At 42.8% G+C, this 23,478-nt stretch overlaps 1 protein-coding gene across 11 annotated transcripts in view; it reads left to right on the top strand.

The window, feature by feature from the left end:
• Positions 1–14,635, top strand: part of ICA1L (islet cell autoantigen 1 like) — a 51,873-nt gene extending 37,238 nt beyond the window's left edge. For all 11 annotated transcript variants that reach the window (XM_053285440.1, XM_053285446.1, XM_053285435.1 and 8 more), the window contains exons 12-13: positions 631–729; positions 13,109–14,635. In XM_053285440.1, the coding sequence (XP_053141415.1) occupies positions 631–729; positions 13,109–13,224 (215 nt within the window). In that variant the 3' untranslated portion in view covers positions 13,225–14,635. The remainder of the gene's footprint in view (positions 1–630; positions 730–13,108) is intronic.
• The last annotated feature ends 8,843 nt before the right edge of the window (positions 14,636–23,478 follow it).

The raw sequence follows: 23,478 nt of genomic DNA, 5'->3' as shown, positions 1-23,478 counted from the left end.
ATTCCAATGGGACTTAGTCATGATTAACTTAGTGTGGATGTTGCCCCTTAGAACTGATTTTTTGCATATTGGGTAACATTGCTGGTAAAACAAACAATGTATCACCACTACAATGTATCACCTTTTAAATTTCAATTTTAAATTTTTTTTTGGCACAAAATACTTAGTATTCTGCTCTCACATGGAGCTTCTAGTGACCTCTCATCCAAATTGCTGACCAGGTTGATACCTGCTTAATTTCGGTAGCTGAAACTAAATTTAGTTTCACTAAAATTTACTCACTAAATTTACTCAAGGAAGTCCCATTGAAATTGAAAGGACATCAGCATGCCTAACTTGTCCTTTTACTTTCAATGGGACTTCCTCAAATAAATGTAATCAGGATGTCAGCCACTAACTTCTGGTGTTTCTAGATTATTTGCTAGGCCCACAATCTAGTGCTGTGGTATAGTTATTTCTGGTAGTGTGATTTGGTGAGCAGGGTCATTCTACCAATGCCATTCTATCAGTGTCATTCTACCTTTATGAATAAATTGGCATTGCTTGATTTTAAGGTATGCAGCAATATATTGTAAGTCTTACTGTGTCAAGTTAGATTAGAACTTGATCTTGTTATTTCTTTTCCTCAAGGTTGGATCTCTCAGTCAGAATTTCTAGACCCGTTCCCCAAATCACTGCCTGAGAATCAGCCAGCACCTTCACACAGCACACCAAAGATACTACAAGGGTGTAAGTTATGGATACCACTGAACATGTTTGAGTCCCCTCCCCACCACAAAAGAATTGTTTTATCTTCCATCTGTCTTCTGTCAGAAATCAACAGTTTAAATAGAAACAGGAAGGTGTCAGCTTTATTTAAATATGCGTTTACCCCCTTTGTATGTATTTTTAAAAGTCTAAACAATTACAAAACTACACACTGATGTACAGATCTTTGCAGTGATCTGGTATCCTTCACAACATGGGTAATGTGCCTGAGCAGTAGCCCTCACGGAAGGATTTTCAAGCTTCCCGAGGTCCACTGTAGCTCCGGCCTTCACGCGCAGAGGCGTATCTAGGGAAAATAGCACCTAGGGCAAGCATTGAAATTGCACCCCCTGTCCAAACATCTGCCACCCATTTTTCAGATAACATTACCATACTATCAGCTGAAAAATACAAGTCAATACAAGAAAAATACAAGTCAAGCTCATATTTAATATTTCAAAAACTGTTTAGCAGTGGACATAGCCAGACCAAAAAATGCTGTAAAACTACAAATTTCAGTATGCTGGGGCTCATGAAATACCCAAATACTATGTGGAGGTGTACTTGGAAAACTAAACAGAAGTGCCTGTCTAATTCTTTACTATGCATTGTAGCATCACTATTATATAAGTTTTAAAAATCAATGGAGAATTTGACTTTTCCCAGATACTCTGAAAATAATTAAAGGATATACAGAGTAAACTGTGTCCCTGCTTAGAATATATTCTAGTATTTCAGAAAGACAATTAAAATGAGAGAAAGAGAGCAAGAAACTCCCAGTGGGCCTTAATACTAAGGATTTCACACTGATTCAAAGACAAACTCACCATTAATAGCCATATTATTAAGATATCACATTTAACTCATTATCACAAGAAGCAAAGTAAGAGCAAATGAATACAATCCTAGCTCATAAGCTTCAGCTCAGTATTCACAAGCCCTGATTCTCTGTACATAGTGCCAATCTGAATATGTGTACAGTGACATATTATATTATTTTTTAAAAAAACTCTTTTTACCTGTAGACCATTTGTGGGGCTTCCTAAAGGCCATGGGGGGGTCTGCAAATGTTTCCCCTCCCCCTGCTGGCCTCTAGGGCCTCACAGGGACCATTTGAGCATGTATGATGGTCATTTTTTAAATTTTTTTTAAAATGGCCGCTGAAAACAAAATGGCCACCATGCATACTCAAATGGCCTCTGAAAGGCCTGGCATGGCCTAGGGTCTCACAGAGGCCATTTGAGCATGCACGGTGGTCATTTTGTTTTTGGTGGACATTTTTTTAAAAAAAAATAATTTTAAAAAATTGCGCCCCCCCCTTCAAGTGGCGCCTGGGGCATGTGCCCTGCCTGCCCCACCCTGGATACGCCCCTGTTCACATGCCAAGTGCACTTGATGTGTTTGGCAGCAGAGCATCCTTCTGCTCAGTTCCTTCTTGATCACTGTTGTGTGTGCTTCCCTCAGGGTTCGCTCCTTGGTCGTGCTTGGTTCCTGAAAGAAAAATATTCATGGTTTGAATTCTCAGTTTTCCACTATGATTCACTTTATCTCTATTCTTTGCCTTATGATTTGGATTAGTTTTCTCTATATTTGTACTGATGGACACTAAAAAAACATTCAAGAAGTGTTCTTCATGCCGCTGGATGCTTCCCTCATCTGACAAACACAATATCTGCCTACTTTGCTTTCGAGAGAACCATATTGCCTGAACCTGCAAGATTTGCTGATGTTTTCTGAAGCAAACCAGAAAAAGCAGAGAATTGAGTTTAAGGGCTGCTTTGTATGATCAAGCATTATGCCCTCTGACCCTGATGCAGTGGCCCACTAACATTGTCAGCATCGATGCCGTTCAACCATTGACAACGAAAGTCTCAGTCATTATTTCAAAAGAGACTTTTAAAAAGCCTCACAATATCTCCAAGGATGGGTACCACAGACACCACAAGAAGTGTAAGCACCGTGATGATGACTCTCCATCTCATGCTAAATATCGGAAAACTTTGTTGACATTGACTCTAACACTGTCAACTTTGATGTCAAAGTCTCTCCATAGATTAATACAAACGGTCCCGAAAGAGAAGCATCCAACTCCGGTTCAGCCATTGCCTCTGGATTTGGATCAAGATCCATCAAGATCCATAAGAATGGGTAATGCTCCTGCACAGGACCCACACAGTAGCATGCTGCAGCTCGTCAAGGTGATCAAGCCCCGCCTACACGCCTTCAGCGTGCTATTTAAAGGTGAGCTGGGTGCCATGTTCTTTGGTTCTTTTCCGGCCACCGTTGCATGCAGTCCTTGGGCTGTCACTCCTCATCAGATTAGTTCTTCTTTTTCTGAGTTTATCTGCAAAAGAAATTTACAGATGGATTATTGGCTGTGACTGGAACAACTCTTGTACTACTCTGGTGTTAATTGTGTGGAACGGCTTTTGAACTTCCCTGGCATTATTTCTGAAATTGGAACGGACTTGAACCATGGATTGGATCACCCCTAAAATGGCTGAGGAGAAATGGACCTTCAAGAGATGCACTGGATGTTTACACCAAGCTCCGTTCGAAGGATCTCCACTTCTTGTGCTTAATCTGCTTGGGGGAAATGCACAATGTTGCCTCTTGCAAGTTTTGCCTGTCCTTCTCAAAACAAATGAGAAAAAAAGGGGCTTTATGGCTGCAAGCTACTATCTATGATGAGGTGCTAAGTCCCTTGAAATTCACAGAACCCTACCTTTTGGCCTTGACCCCAAAGGCTTTGACGTCAACTACAATGCAGCCTCAACCTTCAACATCAAGTTGGGCACTGGCTTTTTACTGGATACCAAAACTCTTATCGAAGACCACACGGGAAGGTTCAAAAGCAAAGAGGAAGCACTCAGATTTGGAAGACCCTCATTCTCCCCATAAATCAAAAAGATCTAAGACAGTAAATCTGACAAATGAAAGAACACCATCTCCTTCTGAGCTCCAGCACCTTCCTTCGAGACCTCCTGCAGTCAAACTCAAAAGCGACTAACATCGTTCAACACTGAAAGCTTTGACTTCAAAGGATGCTGAATGTTTGAAAATCATCAACACTGAAAGGACATCAACTCCCAGACAGTTGACGTCGAGAGCCCGTCCATTTCACCAGCACCGACATTGATAGATTTGTCTCCTCTATCAACACCTGCTGATTGACATTGAGAGAAGCCACCGATATAGACTCAAGCTACTATGACATCAAAAATCCTACCTGTTTGTTGTTGAATATACCTGTTCTGTCGGCATCGAGCCTAGTGACCCCTCGATTCCAGACAGAGAGCCCAACCTTCAACATAGAGGAAGCAGATAGGGATGCAATGTTGGACACTACGACAGCATACATGTTACACATTACTAAGATACTGTCAATCTTAGATTCCAGCACCCCCTCAGCTTTGACATTTAAGTGTTTTTCTCAAACTTCAGAAACAGGAACCCTGAGGGAATCAACAACTAGGCAACCCCTGACCCAAAGGGCACAGGGTACACTCACAGCAGCACACTTGGCATCCTCACCATGGCATACCTGTGGATTTACGCACTCTTCAGTGGTGGGGGAAGCGCTTACATTGGGAACTAGGTCCCCTGGCTTCCCCTATGATTTCCAAGAAGATCAGCCTTGGAAACAACCTCAAACGAGATCTTGCCCTCTGCCAGCTACAGTGATAGCCCCAATTCAGACGGTGCCAGTGCACATTTCAACAGCCATGCAAACAGATTCCTGGCCTCCAGATAAAATTTTCAAAAATTCAGCCACACAGACCTTATGTGGAAATGTGAATAGGGGAATGCAGACTTTAGACATTCCAATTCCACAACGAACAACCTCCTCCGAGACTCAAACCTTTACACCTCCATCTCCATCTCGCTCCCCATGGAATCACCATGGATCTTCGGACTTCGAATCCGACCCTGATGATCCGGATGCCAGAGTGGAGTCACCTACTGATGTGGTCCCAACTACTCATGTATCTCCTAATGAAGAGATGAAGGCATATCATCGACATGTTAGGGATATAGCGAAGGCTCTAGGCCTTGACCTTAAATCAGAAATGGCCACAACTGTTGACCCAGTTTATAATTTCATGGCCAGGGTGGAATCTACACAACTGATGGCTTTGCCCGTACTTCCAGTCATCACTGGAGCAGCACAGTGTACACGGGAGGTGATCCACAAATCAACCCCGACATCCAAATGGCTGGAAAGTCTGTATCAAGTGCAGACAAAGGTTCATGAATATCTATTAAAACATCCTGCACCCAACCCATTAGTCACTGATTGTGCTGCATCATCATCTACAAAATCCGTTCATAAACATACCACTCCAGCAGATAAAGAAGGGAGGAAATTAGACTTTCTGGGAAGAAAGCTCTACTCCACCTCCTGCTTGTCCATCAAAATAGCTACTTATTCTGCCTGCACGGTGAAATATACCCATGGATTATGGGAAGAGTTACAGAACTCTATGGATGTCCTCTCCCCTGAAGAATCCAAAAGAAAATTTCAAGAGACTCTGGATAAGTCAGCTGCACTTACCAGACAACACTTAAGTACAGCCAAACACTTGGCTGAGTAGGAGTCCTGCTCTTTGACAGCAGCAGTCTCCATAGGCAGGCACGCATGGCTTTGCTCAAAAAATCTACATGGGGATATGAAGGAGCGGATTGAGGGATTACCTTTCGATGGAAAAAGCTTATTTAGTGAAAATACGGACTCCACCATGGAGAAGATGAAAAAGTCAAAATTCACAAATAAAACATTTACTACGACACCCACTTCCTCCTCTGGCTCCAGATACTGCCAGTATCCAAGACAAAAATCCACATACAAACAATAGGAGCGTTGGGATTTTAGGAGACAGTATCAGCCCTACAAATATCCTTTCCATGGCAAGGGAAAGCAAAATCAATCTCAACACACTAAACAACCTGATCCTCAGAAGCACCTTTCAGGGCTGGGACCACCCATTGTCCCTGTTAGACTCCTCCCTTCTTCTGCCACAGGGGGCCAGAACACCTTGGCAAGTGAACAACAACATCTCTCTCATGAACTCTATCCTCCTGCCAACAACCAACATCAAGTTGGCACGCCATGCCCCTGCATGTTACCACATAACATTGGACCACTGAGTCCTGAAGATCATATCTACAGTAGGGATGTGCAAACAGGTTCGACGTTGAACATGTTCAACATTGAACCTGTCCGATTCTACTGTTTGGGATCAAACCAAACCACTCCCTGTTCAGTCCAATTCTGGACCCACCCACACTCCAGCCAGTTCGGGGGGTTTGCAAACTTATTTCTTTTTTTAATTATTTTTTTCAAACTTACCCCCTCCTAGGGAGTTGTCTGTGGTGGCAGGGGTGGGTGGGGTCCGTGGAGGTTCCCCCTCCTCCCACCAGCCTTCCTTAGTCAAAATATTGCATGACCCAGACCATGCACAGGGCCATTGCGCAGGTGTGGCGGCCTCAAAAATAGCCACCATGCTGGGGGGAAAGGCCGAAAAGCCAATGTTTAGACTAAGGGAGGATGGAGGGGGAACCTCTGCAGACACATGCACACACCCCACCACCTTGGACAACTCCCCAGGAGGGGGTAGGTTTGGGGAAAAATTTTTTTTAAGTTTGCAAACACACACCCCCAGACTGAACCGAACCAGGGGATGGGGGGTTCGAGGGGGGTGCTGGACCGAACTGGCCCGGTCTGGTTCAGGTCCAGTTTGGACTCAGACCAAACTGAACCAGCCGGTTCCGTGCACACCCCCAATCTGTAGGCTATGCGATAAAGTTCAGAACAACCCCAACATTTACAGGGATGAGGTTCACACAACCCTCCCAAGCATTATTGGAAGAAGTGAAGGAACTCCTGGCCAAAGAGGCTATTGCCCCAGTACAGAGGGTGCACAAACAGGATGGTTTCTACTCCCAGTATTTCTTGATCCCGAAGAGAGATGGTGGCATACGACCTATTATGGATCTGCGCCACCTGAACAAGTCCATCCATGTGAGAAAATGCCATGTGATAGCTGTACAAGAAATCCTGCTTCTTCTATATCAAGAGAATTGGCTGGTGACACTAGATCTCAAGGACACATATTTCCACATTGGCATCAGGGAACAACACAGAAAGTATTTCAGGTTTGCAGTGGGAAGTCCAGTGTACCAGTACACAGTCTTACCCTTCGGTGTTGCCACTGCCTCCAGGGTGTTTACAAAATGTATGGATGCAGTGATAGCTTACCTGAGGACACAAGGTATATCGTTCTATCTTTACAAGGATGACTGGCTTCTGACTTCCAAAGACAAAGAAGAATTACATTCGCAAACAAAATATGTTCTCTCTCCTCCAAGACTTGGGGATCCAAGTCAATTGGAAGAAGTCCAAATAGGAGCCAGTTCATGCAATCAGCTACACTGGAGCGGTTCTAGACACAAAAACCAGGAAGGCTTACTTACCTCAGGAATGCTTCCAGTACATCAGGGACTTAGTTTTCCATGTCCAGGAGCATCCATCTCAACTGGCCCAACTCATTCAAAGACTCCTAGGTCTGATGGCATCCTGCAACACAGTGGTGCGATATGCTCAGTTAAAGATGTGCAAATTGCAACAGTGGTTTCTGTTGGTCTTCCACCTGAATGTAGATCGATAGGACCTATGTCTAGTGATCCAAGATCAAATCCTACGCTCACTTACCTGGTGGTCAATGAATAGGAATCTGCTGGAAGGGGTTCCGTTCCAAATGATTACTCCTCCTATCTGGCTAAAAATGGATGCCTCTCTGCTAGGCTGGGGGGCCTACTGTGGAACTCATCAGATACAGGGCAAGTGGACCCTTCAACAAAAACAATTACATATCAATTGCCTGGAGCTTCTGGCTGTCTTCAAGGCAATTAAAGCCTTCCTCCCTCTTCTGCAGGGAAAAGTGGTGCAAGTACAGTTAGACAATATTACATCCCTGGCCTACATCAGCCATCAGGGAGGGGCTGTGTCTTGGAGTCTCTGTGCACTAAGCCTACAACTTTGGCATTGGTGCATCCAGCATTAAGTCCACCCATTAGCCATGCACATAAAGGGCCTGGACAACATCTTGACAGACAACTTGAGTTGGATTTTCCCACAACAGCAACAGCACGAATGGAAATCAAGACAGATAGCATCACACCTCTCTTCTCAAGCTGGATGCAACCAACCATAGATCTGTTTGCCACTGCGGAGAACAAAAAATGCACCTGCTTCTGCTCCAGGGCAGGACATGACCCAACCCACAATCACTGGGGGATGCCTTCCAACTGAACTCGCAAAAAGGAAACCCCTTATATGTTTCCACCGTGACCCCTGATCAGCCAAGTGGTCTCCTATCTTCTGGCTACTTCTACATCCAGTATCCTGGTGACTCCATGGTGGCCAAGGCAACTATGGTTTCCACATGTACTCAAACCTTCAAGGAACCACTACCGAAAGCTACCAGAAGTAGTAGATCTATTGATTCTGGACAAAGGCAAAATGCTACATCCAGATGTTCTAATGCTCCGCCTAACAGCTTGGTGAATCGACTCCTGAATAAGATCCTCCTTAACCAGAAGAAGTCTTCTACCAGACACAATTACAGGAGCAAATGGCTCCTTTTTAAATTTCATGCAAAGAAACAGGAGTTTCAACCCAATCAAGCCACAATTAGATGTGCTTCTCTACTTAACAAATCTGAAATCTAAAGGTTTAGCTAATGTATCTCTCAAAGTGCGTTTAGCTGCATTATCCTTTAGACATCCAGGCTATGAGGGGAAGACTCTTTTTTCACACCCAGAGAGCAAGGCTTTCCTAAAAGGCCTTGTAAACCTATATCCACCTATTTGTAATCCTGTGGAGCCATGGACCATATCCTTAGTCCTTTCAACACTGACAGAGACCCCTTTTGAACCTCTGAGCTCTGCCTCCATCAAACTGGTGACTTTGAAAACTGCTTTTCTGCTACCAGTAACCACGGCTAAACATGTAAGTGAATTGCGGATAGACTTGCCATACACTTGCCATACATTAGGATCTATCCCGATAAAGTCCTAATGCAAATGGATCTGGACTTTCTTCCTAAAGTAGTGTCCAGCTTCCACCTCAACAGGACATTGTTTTCCCTACATTCTTCAAAGACCCATCAACTCCATTAGAATGGGTGATGCACTCCTTAGATGTGCATAGAGCACTGTTGTATTACCTGGATTGCACTAAGCACTTCACATCTACCAAATGACTCTTTGTTGCATACAAGGGCTCTGTAAAAGGCTCCTGTATTTCTAGACAGAGAATGTCCAGATGGCTAGTGGAACTCATCCTGCTAGCATATAAGACATAGAATGTTCAACTTCCAGAAGCAATCAAGGCCCACCCTTCCTGTGCCTACACTTCATCGGCTGCACACCTATCAGGGGTAACCTTCACGGACATTTGCAAAGCAGCTATTTAGTCCACTGAGTTACCTTTTGTCAAGCATTATGCCATAGAAATGCACTCTGCTGCTGAGACGAGCTTTGGGAGAAGTGTTTTAAAGTAGGTGTTGCAATAGCTACTACTGCACCTTCCTCCAGAGGGAGCTGGCTAAAACCCATTCTTATGGATCTCGATGAATCTCAATTCAGATAAACAGGTTGCTCACCTGTAACTATTAATCTGGTAGAGATCCATCAATATCCATAAGATCCTCCCGAACCACCCCTCTGCAGTAGTGCGATGCTACATGTGTATTGAGTGTGCAAGCTATTCTCCTTTGATGATAAACTCACCTGATTCCGGATGATGATCCTCCATGGTGATCGTCCAAGAACTGAAGAACATGGCACCCAGCCCACCTTTAAATAGCACATTGAAGGCATGTAGGTGGAGCTTGGTTGTCTTGATGAACTGCGGCATGCTACCGCATGGATCCTGCACAGGCACATAACCCATTCTTATGGATATTGACAGATCTCTACCAGATAAATAGTTACAGGTGAGCAACCTGGTTGTTATTGTTGTTTTAAATCACCGATTCCACATAAGACTCAAACCCCATTACCTTCTATGGTTCCAATTCTGCCTCCAACGCATACTCTGTCTTCCTCTCCTTGGAACCTTCCTCTCCTGAGATCATAGAGACCAGTTCTACCAACCCCTTCTTCAGTGTCACACCTGGCATCGTTACCGACATCAGCTCCAGCAAAAACTTGGGTGTCTTCCATACCAGAAATCTTCAACACCATTGGTCTTGACACCGATGCCAACCAAGCCTGTGTCTGAATTAGGAAGGCAATCACATGCTTCCTCAATTGTCTCTGCATCATCTATTTTCTGTATCAACTTCCCTTCCACACTGTCGATGTTGAAGGAATTCCCTATCCTGCAGATAGGGATGTGCCTGAACTGATTCGGGTCCTCCTTGGGGAAGCACTGAACTGGCTCAGGCGCCCGCATCCAAACCAGTTCAGTGGGGCAGAAATTGATTCCTTTTTTAAAAAAAAACAGGTAAGTAGGTCCTTACCTATACTTCTGCTCCACCACTTTCCTGGGCACGGTGCTCACTTTCCAAAAGGCCATGTGCAGCTGCAATGCTGCTTCCAGCAGCTTGCGTGGGGAGTCAGCATGCACATGGACATGGCCACTGCGTATGCACAGCAGCCATGAGAATGCCAGCACCGCGTGCAGGTTGCAGGGAGCAGCGCTTCAGCCACGTGCAGCCTTATGGAAAACGAGTACCACACCCAGAAAAGCAGTGGAGGAGCTGGTAAGGACCTCCTGGTTTTTAAAGGAACCAATCCCCACCCCCGTCCGCCCGAGCCAGTTCAAGCACATCTCTGCCTCCTGTTCATTGACTCTATCCTGGGGTCTCCACATACAACACCATCTGGAATGACTTTTAAGGGCTTTTCTTTGCATGGACTTGATGTCGAGGACAATATTGGTTCTGGTGCACTACCTATCCCTCACCAGTGAGAATGACACCTGCTTGTTCTCCACCGTATTTTCTAAATCACCCTTGGAAAGAAAGATTCCATTTATCACTTCCTTCATACTCCTCATATAAAAGGATGATGGACTATTGGAGTTCACCAGGTGCTCTTTATCCAGGCTATAGAGGAATATAAGAAGCTGCCTTATACCAAGTCAGACCATTGGTCCATCTAGTTCAGTATTGTCTGTACAACTGGCAGTGGCTTCTCCAAGGTTGTAGGCAGGAATCTCTCTCAGACTTAGCCTTATCTTGGAGATGCCAGAGAGGAAACGTGGAACCTTCTGCATGCAAGCATTCAGGTGCTCTTCCCAGAGTGGCCCCATCTCCTAAGGGGAATATCTTACAGTGCTCACACATGTCTCCCATTCTAATACAAACCAGGGTGGATCCTGCTTAGCAAAAGGGACAATTCATGCTTGTTCAGAAGGATAGGAAGATTCACAGGCCCTTTTCATATGCCTTTGCCTTCACTACCTTTATGATAATGAAGAGTTCAAACTATGGAAACTCAGGAAGATGAAATCCACTTTCCATTCACAATATTAACCCCTGTAGGAACATGATTCCTCATTCAAGAGACCATTAGACCCTCCTCCTTTTCCACAATCTCCTGCAGACCGACCGAGAGAGCTGACCCATCCTTTCTTTCCAGATCTGCAGTTATCTCTTCTGCCACACTTCAGGAAAAATCTCAGATGATGAAAATATATCCACTTCTGATTCAGATGACAATTCTACCACCATATAAAACCCATTCAACCTTCACCTGATGAAAATGTTCCCAACAACCCTTCTAATTCTCCCACAGAAGAGACATAATCCAAGTGGCTGAAATTGCCAAAGTCCTTGGTCTGGAACTGAAATCTCTGGCTCTCAAAGTTAAAGATCCTGTCTATTACTTCTTCTTCTACTACTACCTCTCATCCTGCATCCCTCCCTATGCTGCCAGTATTAGTGAACTCAGCCAGGTCAGTATGGGATGCGCCACTTACCTTTACTTCGACCTCTAAATGCCTGGAAAATTAGACTCTGTGAACTGGAAGGTTTACCCCTCCTCTTCTCTATCCATAAAAATAGCCATTTACATGAACAACCTCTTCCCATCCATTAGGAAACCAAATGAATCTTGGTACCTCTCTTTAGTGCTTTTTATGCTAACAGAGCCCCACTTTGAACCTCTACCTTCAACACCCATTAAGTTGCTCTCTATAAAGACAGTCTTTCTGATTGCTAATAATTGCTATCACCACAGCACAAAGGGTCAGTGAACTCACCGCTTTGAGGATTGATTCCTCTTTCACAAAATTCTACTCCAATAAGGTGGTTATGAGAACAGACCCTTCCTTCATACCTAAGGTAGTTTCTGACTTGCATGTCAACCAGGACATTATCCTTCCTGCCTTTTCCCTTAATCCTACCACTCCCTTGAAGTGCTCTCTCTCGACTCCTTAGATGTCCATAGACCACTCCTCTTCTATATGGACAGAATTAAAGAATTTAGAAAGACACATAAGACTCTTCGTTGCCTTCAGGGGCAAGAACAAGGGCCAACCAATCTCTAGGCAGAGACTTCCTTACTGGCTTGTTCAGCTTATTTTCATTTGTTATAAAGAACAAGGCATACAACCTCCAAACATGGTTAAAACTCACTCTACCATAGCCGTGGCTATCTCTGCTACTTGCTTATCAGGAATAAATTTTACTGACAACTGCAAGGCTGCTACTTGGTCTTCCAGCTTGCCTTTTGTTAGACATTATGCTTTAGACATCTGAGCTGCAGCTGAGACCACCTTTGGGCGGGTTGTGCTAAAGAAGGTTCTTCAAGTAATATTCTCCAGCTCCTTTCTATGGGGAGCTTGTGAATCTTCCACATTGTAAAGGATACCAGATCACCACAAAGATAAACAGGTTGCTTACCCAAGCTCTCTGCTTATCGAATGTTTCTGCTTTAATGTACTTACCTCATGATTCAACTGAAAAAGTTCCATTTTCACAGCGGTTGATCAGGAACTGAGCAAAAGAGCACTTGGCACACAAAAGATGCTACAGAGCACCTTGGGGAGTTTGAAAATCCTTCCATGGGGGCTACTTCACAGGTGCATAACCCACATTGTGAATGATACCAGATCACCAAAAGATTACCTGTTACAAGTAAGCAACCTGTGTTTATGCCTTGACTAGATTGAAATATTTTCAGTATTGAAGAAATACCTTGGCTCAATTGATTTTGATTTTCAGGGCCACAAATCTACTAATTAATAAATCTGAAGAAAGAAGAATTCTGAACAGCTAAACTAGCCCCCCCCCGCCTGCATCCCGAATTGGTCATTAAATTAAATTATTTCATTTTGCCTGTATTCTAGCTGTGGAGACTAATAGCCAAGGCATGTCAGCATGGTTCAATGCTTTTGCGGACTTGGATCCCCTTTCAAATCCGGATTCTATTGGGCGTTCAGATGATGAACTCCTCATTGCCTGATTAGCTGTTTTATCCAGCACACAAGCTTCTCCAGTATCAAACAACAGTGTCCTTCAAGGAGAGACTCTAAGATTGCATTGTAGATATCACTAATAGTGATGGCGGCACACTGAGAATATTAAGAGTGAAAACTGACGATGTCTCTTGATTTCAGGGGTATTTTAAAGGTATGGAAGTTTGTTATTCATTACTACTTGCTCACATAGATATAGCACAATTAATTTGTCTCTGAATGGAGTGATAAGCACAGGATTTCAACCATACTTTCCAGAAGTGAAAGTTACAGAAGTTAGGCAACCAAATCTCTTCTTCTCTCAGCCTTCTATACATTTATTTGACTCAGGATTTGAGGAAAGCTATTTACATACTCACATATGGCTCTCAAACTTCTGGTAGATAGCTAAATTTCTTTATGGAATTCTTATGCATATAATCCTTTTGTTACATACATCTGAGGTTTTGCTCTTTAATCTATTTCCTCTCTGCGTGGAAGACAAGTAGCTTAGAGTACACAACAACACATATTTTGTTGATTGTATTTGACTTTTTCAATGCCCAGTACATTTCAATAGTAAACATACTGCATTCACTCCTTATTTTAAACAGGTATTTATGTAAATCATCCAGAACTCAAGGGTCTTGCAGCTACCAGAGTCACTTCCCCAAGGGCCAGACTCAGTGTTACATGCAGATGTGTGTAATATCATCCAAGCAGCCCTTTTTAAACTGGAAAAGCTGTTTCTGGAAAGGTTAGTGGGACTGTAGTGGGATGTTAATGCATTCCCTGCTCCAATTCTCTGCTCCTCCAGTCCTTTTTACTCTGTAGAATTTCAGGTGTGGGTTGCCCACACTTCAAATGCCATGGAAGGAGAAGGAAAAGGGGAGGGTGATGTCTCAAGATGGGGAAAGGGTTAAGCACCTTCCCCTTTCTCTGATCCCTGTTGCCTTTTCAGAAGTGCCCCCCCCCACCAGTAAAAATAGTTTTTGCATGTTGTCACATGCATATACTCATAGCATCTAGCTTGGTAAGAGCAGGACTGGAGAGACTTTTAAAAGTACCTGAATATATTAGTTACACAGTTGACATAACTCTCAGTCAGAGCATGAAACAGTTTCCTAGAATGTTATTGTAGGAAACAATGTTATTCAATTGTTTTGAATCAGTTAAAAGAGACAGTAAAGCCCTTGAGTCTGTTCTGATCCTTTTGTAGCTTTATAGTTGATAATTTGGAAATTGGTCATTCTACATGTACACTTCCACATGTAAGACACTTATTTTAAGATGTATAAATGATTCTTATTTAAGATGATATTACAGTAAGAGAAATACATGTTCTACGTTCAGTATACTCATCCATTTGTGTTGACTTAAAGTTTATCAAGACAAAATAAAGAATATTACAGAACTATATCCTGGTGTAAATCGTCATAACTGAGTGAGTGCACACAGAAAGCATGAGGTCTGCAACAGATGAAAAGCCTTTCATTTACAACAAATCTGGAAATATATGTTGATAGGTTAGTGGGATAAATGTTGTTGGAAAGTGTAAGAATGCTGTGTATCAATACCTTAATTTTATATAGGATTGGTTCTGAGCATTGTTACATTTCCCAGCAATATGAAGAACAATCATTGCCATTAAGTCAGTCTATGGTGCAGTCACATTTAGAATGCTTTGCTGGTCAATGACTGAATAAACTTAAACTTATCTATCTTTAGAATGTTGTGTTCCACACTGGTCATTCTCTAACTAAATAAGTTGTAGCAGATCTGGAGAACCAGGACAATCAACAAGAGATTGATTGTAGTCATAGAAGCAAGTGCTGCTAGCTCACTGGACAGACACCTCAGATGGAAAACAGGCAAGGCAGATTCAAACCCCACAAGTAGGAGGTGGTAAAATTAAGACCAAACTTACATTTTTTTATTTGTGTAACTTTAAAAGAACCATTCTAAGATTCTGTATTGTTAGTATCTAATGCTGCATAAGATGAAATTAAACAAAATATTGCAATAGATGTCCCATAATACATAGGTTTTGGCTTAAAATATTAAAAGAGATTAATAGAAAGACTCTGATCCATTTCTAATCATGTGTACTTATACCATGTGACTTGCTGTGCCAGAATGGGGACGGAGATGTGCATCCACTGTGTATCTGAATGCACATCCTACTGAAAGCAGTACAATACAGATGGCAACATCTGCATTTGGATATATATATCTGATTTACACCCACAGTTACCTGTTTGGAGAAAAACCTGTGTGCAGAAGCAGGCTTCCAGAGTTATTATCTTATCTTCTAGATTGGGATGACACTAAAATTACACCCTATAACAATAATTTTCATGCACTTGGATGAAGTTCTACAGAATGAGCACTAAAGTAACACATTTGTTGATAGCAGCTAAAATTTTGGGGGTGGGGGACTAGTGCAGGTCAGTTATGCTAAAATAATAAACTAATACATAAATATATAGATAAATAAATAGATAAAATAATAGGTTTCCAAAGTTTTGTAAGGAGCTCAAATGTCTAAACTCACAGAATTTTTTGGAGAGGACAAATAGAACAAAGACAATTTGTAAAGAACCCTTTTATTGATTTTGGGTTGAAAATGGATATATATATGGTAATTAATTCCCAAGACTATTATCCTCATTATTATAAAGATGGTATTGTATTTGCCATAAATTCTACATTAAAATATTGTTATATCATTGTAACAGTAAAGATAATGGGTGACATATCATGTAGTGTTAGGTGGGTGGCAACAGCAAGAAACACAGTGGCAACGCAGTTTGTGCAAGAGCGCTTTTTACACTTTGGCAAAAAAACGTGTAAATGCAGTTGTATGACTGTACAGCTATTATTTCCAATGGCCATTGGACTGTATAGCCATTATTTCCAACATATTGAAATGATGAAATTGATCTGGCTTGGCAAAAGTCTGGAACAAGCTGTAAACAGTAAACTGGGTTAAGGCACTGTGTAACTGGAGCCCTGATTAAGCTAGTAAATGTCTTTTTGTCTTAGTCTGAGCCCCTCCCCCTTTATTTAGCAAGTACAACCCACATAAGCAATGCAGATGCTTACCCTAGATGCACTTATTTAACATCTTATTTATTTCCATAATCACAAGAGGAGTTATGGCTTTAGTTCTCTTCTATGACATTACTGATAAGCATTAAACAATTCACTTAATTCTGTTTTGGGGAAGAAAAGGGCAATACAGTTCTAAAAGCTTCTCCATTTTAATAAGGAACACAGTTTGCCTTAAAATGTGTACAGTATATAATTTTAAGGACATCTTTTATTTTTGTGTGAGCTGTTTGGATGTTAATTATTAGTCTCTACTTTGAGTCATCAGCTCATTTCCTCCAAACGAAAGATAAAAACACGATCCACTGAACAGCTGACAAAAATTAATAGATTGTTTCTAAAACGCAGAAACCAATTTTATTAAGCAGAACAGGCTACTTTATATTTAAATGAGGTGCAATCATTTATTTGTCAGATTCTTTCCACACAGAGAGACAGCAAAAGAGATTAGAGAGGATTTGCAGAATTATGGAATAGGCATGTTGTTATACTTGACTACCCGTAGTGTTGGGTTAAGTCTTTGCTCCTCTTAATCTACGCATTATAACAAATCCCTTTCATGCAGACAGTAAACAAGTTACCAATATGGCATCAGTCTCACTTCTGTTGTTTTGATGTCTGGTTTCTCTTTCTAGTTCTCTACATGTTAGATGAAATACACCCAAGAGGAAGGGAATAATGCACTAAATAAGACCTAATTAAAATCTGCTTTTATACCCAGGTAGATATAACTAATGGCCAAAACAAAGATTATGCTGAGAGATCCATGATCGATCTCCTAGCATTTATTTTAACCATAAGAACAGGAAGGTCCTACTAATTTGCTCAGGTAATTAGTGTTGGGGGTGTTTTTCTCACACCATTTTAATAATCTAAATTGCCCTCCCCATAAGTGGCACCAAAGAGAGGGCAAACAGCTCTCGCAAACAATAAGATTCCCCCCATTGCTGCCTCCCTGTGGCAATTTAATGCAAAGACCTTTTTCACTTTCAGGGAATGCTTTTCTTTATAATCATTAATTGAGAGAGAGAGAGAGAGAGAGAGAGAGAGAGAGAGAGAGAGAGAGAGAGAGAGATTCCCCATGTTCTTACTTCCAACCCTCAGCACAGAACTGGAGAAGAGAACTGCTTCCTGCTTTTGGTGGCTAGCTGCTATTCAGGCTTGTTACACATGCCAAAAAATGTTTCACATGTGCAAAAGGGGAGGGACAATATTAGGTGATCTTCCCTTACCTCTGCAGCTGATTAAGCCTCCTGTAAATATGTCCCATGGGACATATTTTTGGGATGCACAGTGGGTTCTACAAGGAAGGTGAGATCAGCAAAAATCGCCCTCCCATTTGTGCATAAAATCTTTTGGCATGTGCAATGCTAATCTATATGTCAGCCACTGATTTTATTGTGTTAATGGAAATATGATTTTATTATGTTTTTGTACGCTAACTGCCTTCGGTGCCTCTTCAGAGGGGGAAAGTGGGTTACAAATCTTTAAAATACAATTTGGAACTGAAAGGAAGCTGACAGTCTCTCATCCACATAGCTCACCCACCCAGAAGAGCACTTTGCCTCTTCTGTGTTCCTCACCAATATTTATTTTCCCCCTGGTGCTCCAACTGTCCCTTGCTCCTTGGGCAGGGGGGAATACAGGCATGACCTAAGTACCAGGCATGATGTAGGTACCTGTGATCCTTGTGGTGGCTCAGCATAATTCCAACATTGAGCTCTGTTCCTACGCCCATCGCAGAAGGATTCAATAGTTCCTTGAGGTACCTGAAGCCCAGCCCTTTGTGCGTGGAGTGCACTCAGTCTCTTTTTGTCAGCAAGGTGTCTCTTTCCTAAGTTCCTTTCCGTCCACCATAGTGTGTGCTTCCCTCAGGATCCACTCTGCAGCCTTGGTATCTGGAATAAAGAAAACAGGGTTTTTTCATGTTAGTGTTATAAGTTTTTTAAAAAAACAAAAAACTTTCGGACTGTTTCTGGACTGTGCTTTTCCTTTCAATTTGGTGGCTGTGATTTCTGGCGTTTTTGGACCCTGGACCTTTTGCCTCACATTTGGCTTTGGCTTTCTCTGTGTTTTTTCTCGGCCTGCTCTTGGACTTCCCTTGACTTTTGTTTTCTCTGCATTGGACTGTATTTACCTCTAGTCTCATGGACTCAAGAAAAACCATTAAGCATTGCACCTTTGCCATCATCCGACTGCTACAAGCTGTGTTTGCTGTGTTTAGGAGAGGACCATACAAGATCTGTCTGTCCTCCTCCAAACAAGCCAGAAAAAGCCGAGAACTTCAATTGAGGGCTGTGCTTTACTAATCTGTGTTTCACCCACAGACACCAATGCCTACAGTGTCAATGGCCTCAATATTGAAACCCTGGACCCTGTTGACACAGAAGCCACCATCGGACTCCTCAGCATCACCCCTGAAAAAAACCTAAGGATGCCCTGAAGGGATCACCATCTACTAGAGAAGAAGAGAAAACATAGGGACTCTGAGTCCTCTTCAACACCGAAGCATCATAAAGCATTTCCAAAGCCTTCGGCTACCATCACTAAACCATCGATGTTGTCAACTCCATCGACCTCGGCACCTGTGAAGAAGTTAAAGCCTTTTCCCACGTCCTCAACACTGTCGTCTGTTGAGCACCGTTCTGCTTCAAAGACCCAGCTGTTGCCTTGTGCGATCTCTTCCTTTCTACCTTTGAGTTCACTCGTCTTCTTCACCTGAACTAGTCATTGAGCCAATGGATGAGCCACCTTCAACATGAGTGATCCACATTTTCTGGCATTGACATTGACATCAGCACAGACTGCACCTCATTCATTGCTATTCTCTACTGTCCACCTGTCACCAATACTGATGACTTCAACATTGATGGATTCTTGGTTTTGACCTTCATCTTCTCTCTGAGAACACTGATCGCTGTTCTCATTACATGAACTTATTTCTGTTCTCTTATTACTAAAAAATAAGAAATTAAATTTAAAAATACACAGAAACACATCTTATAGTGAGTGAGACCAGTTTTCAAAAAGCGTCTGAAATACATGAAAGATACCATACTAGGTTTCAAGAACAACATCTGTTTTAAAATGTTTCCAAATATAAAAACAAAATGCTACAAACACATGGCTAATAAATAATGTGATGAGGATCTTGGTGGCAAGAGGGCCAGTCCAGCATTATCCACTCCTACCTCTTCATATTCCCTTTTTCTTTTGGTCCTTGCTGCCACTACCTATTATTACCTCTCTAAAGTTCCCAATAGGGAGGATTTAGGTCTCTCAGGGTTTGTCCATTAGGAATCAGCAGATTCTGTCTTCCCAGGTGGGAACACATAGTCAACTTTCTCTTGTATTTGGGGTTTGTGGGGGGAAATGTGTGAGCCAAACAGACATGGACTTCCTTCAGTGTTCCAACACTACTAACCCTACATGGTCAAAATACAAAAAAATAGTTTTATTACAAGTTAGAGAAGAAGGATCAGGGGATCCTTCCTGGATCATATACCTGGAAAAGACCAGGTATATCAAGAAAGTAAAAACTTGGCTTCTAGGCTTAAAAACCTAACAACTGCAGGAACACTTACAGGTTACAGTCTTTCTTGGCTAGTTTGACAAGGAAGGAACACTACAGCTGGCTGGAGTCCACCAGAAGGAGAAGGAATAACGATGAAGAGAGAGATGTGACTTCATCAAACCATGTTGGAGGAGGCAGTGCCTAAGTTATCCTTACAACCAATCAGAGATGTCATTCCTCAGATACACAGTGCTAGGAACACAGTTTCTGGGAGAGATTGGTGGCTTAATTGATTGGCAAGGCCCTAGGGGCTGAGTCACCTGCTTACATCTCCAAACAAGGGCTAAAAGAAAGGTTTTAAAAAAAACCCCAGCTCTTAATGGCTCTGTAAAACAAGACAAAAAGAAAAACAAGAAATCTGAATCTGTACATGTTTTTTTGTTGGAGCTAGGACCCTGGCAGCATCAGCTCTCAGCTGCAATGTCTTACAGTGACCACTGAGGTGTTTTTAGGGTCATGGATAACAGTGCTGGACTCCTCCCCTCTTGGTTCTTCCAATTTTAGTCTTCATTTTGTCTCTCCAAAGATGGCTGTTTGTTTTGGTCTTTCTCTCTTCAGCCATGAGCTGCAGCTGGCTGGCCCACAACTTGCTTCCTGAAGCAGGTTGCTTCACCTTGGTTCATAGTAGGGCCAGGCTGCCCTGCCCTCCTCCCCTCTGAGAGCTGAGTGGTAACACCACTAGCAGTACTACTTAGGCGTGGAGGTGTATGTTGGATCTGATTCTAAAAGGACATAACTCATTCCCATGCAAGGGTTTCCTTTCATGCTCAAGTATTTCTCTTTGTCCATCCCCCTAGGATTTCTGAATAGATTCCCTCTGAAACTCTAGAGTAAAGAACAGTCCAATAGAAGAGGGATGATGCCCTGTAAAACATCCAAAGCAAAAACAGTTAGATGAGTGATCACAGAAGGGAGAACTCTGAAGCTCAAAAGGAAAAAAATGTTTATAGGGTGTTGAGTAAAATGATATAAGATTTTAGGACTAAAACTGCCAGGATGAGTAACACTTGCCAGCTTTCTAAGAATTATCCTAAGGAAATACCTTCTGGCAGATGCAGACAAATTAAAGAAACTTTGTTCTGCTTAGTGACAGACTCCCATTATACGTCTCACAGTGGCAAATCCAGCCTGACACTGCAGTTGGCCTGCAGAGAACCATAGATACCTGAGTTTAGAGCCCTCCTGCTTGACTAGATATCTTTCTGGGTGGCCTAGGGCCAGATCACTAGTTTGCAGATTAACTAACTTCAAACCTATTAGGAGGATGTAGTGATGGGAAGGATTTGAGGGAGGTCTTGGCCTCGCTTTCAGCAATAGTGATGTGCCTGGACCGGTCCAGAGACCATTCTACAGGCCTCCGGACCAGTCCGGACATGGGCGATTTGGGTTTGGGTGGATTGGGGTGGGGGTTCCTTTAAGGGCAGGGGAGGGCTTACTTACCCCTCCCGCTGCTTTCCCCCCTTTGGCGCACATATTTTCTTTAGTATTGGGGCGGCAGGATACCTCCCTGCCGCCCCTTCCCCCACTTGGCTGCAAAAGGCTTCTTTTGCAGCCAAGCAGGGGAAAGGGCGGCAGGGAGGTATGCTGCCTCCCCAATTACTAAAGAAAATATGTGCGCCGAATGGGGGGAAAGCAGCATGAGGGGTAAGTAAACCCTTCCCTGCCCTTAAAGGAACCCCCCACACCAGTGCTGGACTGCAGCTCTGCGATTCCGTGCACACCCCTATTCAGCAACTTCTGGGAGGAGGGTGGACCTTTTCTAATAAGGGGGAAAGCTCAGGAAAATCAAAACAGAAGGACCAGTCCAGAGGACTGGGTGGGAACTACACTCACAGCCACCAGCAGAAGAGAAAGCTTGGTTCTGTTAGTTTGTGTTCAGTCCCAAGCTGAAGAAGCTGGCTGAGAAGCTGCTGGGGAATTCAGAAGGCACAGCCTGGAGGCTGGAGACAGCAGGAAGATCCATGTCTGTGAGTTCTTTTCCTTTATTGTATTGCTTGAATCTGAGTTGTCTGGTTAATGACATTTCTCTCTCTTAAAATCATCAGCATACTAACACCCTGCACCAAATCCCCTGATGATCTCTCCCAGTGGTTTCATGTAGATGTTAAAGAGCATTGGAGAGAGTATGGAGCCTTGAGGAACACCATACTTAAGCTCAGATTTCAAAGAGCAACAATCTCCAATCGACACCATCTGGAATCTGTCTGAGAGGCAGGAGCGGAACCACTGTAGAACAGTGCCTCCCACCCCCAACACTCTCAGACGTTTTAGAAGGATACTATGGCTGATAGTATTGAAAGCCGCTGAGAGGTCCAAAAGGACCAACAGAGTCACACTTCCACTGTCAATTCCCAATTGGAGATCATCCATCAGGCCAACCAAGGCAGTCTCCACCCCGTAGCCTGCCCGAAAGCCAGTTTGAAATGGATCTAGATAATTTCCTCCAAGACTGCCTGGAGCTGAGAGGCCACCACCCTGTCAATTACCTTGCCCAGCCATGGGAGGTTGGGAACAGGACTATAGTTGCTCAACTTCAAGGGGTCTAATGCAGGCTTCTTTAGAAGAGGTCTAATAATTGTCTCCTTAAAACAAGGAGGCATCCTGCCCTCCCACAGAGAAGCATTTATTATTTCTACCAGGCCTCCTACAATAGCCTCCCCGCTAGAGAGAACAAGCCATGTTGGACAAGGGTCAAGAGAACAAATGGTAGGCCTCACTGTTCCAAGCAGCTTGTCCACATTCTCAGGAGTCACAAACTGAAACCGATCCAGTTGAACCACATAAGAGGAGTTGCTGGACACCTCCAATTCAGACATCAAATTAATTGTGGAGTCTCCATCTAAATTGGCCCGAATCCGAGAGATTTTATCTGCAAAAAATTCTTTAAACACTTCACAGCGGGTAAGTGATAGCTCCAAATTCTGATTCAAGGAGGGGGAACACATACTAGCCCCCTCACAACCCTGAACAACTCCACTGGATGTGAACTTACAGAGGCAATACGGGCAGAAAATAACCGCCTCTTTGCCGCACATATTGCCTGAGCATAGATCTTAAAATGTGCTCTATGTTGTAATTTGTCGGATTCAAGTCGAGTCTTTCTCCACTTGCGCTCCAGTCGCCTACCTTGCCGCTTCTGCCTCTGTAGATCTTCCATATACCAAGGGGCCCGTTTTGAAGCAGGTCAGAGGGAACGTTTAGGAGCAATCGTGTCTACTGCCTGAAAACCATGGGTGGAGGGAGGCAGCTGAAAGACCCTAACCCACTGTCACACATTTTGTATTGATTCTAATAACATTACATTATTTCTATTATATTTTGAAGAGTTTATGCAAAATAACCATACTTCCTGATGACCTAAATATATCAAATTTTGCATATCCAATCCTGCCATTGAAATTAGCTGAATTAACAATGGAATATGCTCAGCAAAAGTTCAATTTTCTTTTAGTGTTTTTTTAATTTAAGCAGAAATGTTGATGAAGATATTTTAACTGTTATTGTTCTCAGATGTTTAATGCTCAGTAATCCAATAATTCACGAATATCATGCTCCAGAAAGCAGATCTTTCTCAGAT

Source organism: Hemicordylus capensis, chromosome 1, assembly GCF_027244095.1.
Source record: "Hemicordylus capensis ecotype Gifberg chromosome 1, rHemCap1.1.pri, whole genome shotgun sequence".
Taxonomy (NCBI): domain Eukaryota; kingdom Metazoa; phylum Chordata; class Lepidosauria; order Squamata; family Cordylidae; genus Hemicordylus; species Hemicordylus capensis.
The sequence above is the reverse complement of the archived record's forward strand: the minus strand, read 5'-3'. Positions and strand labels throughout refer to the sequence as shown.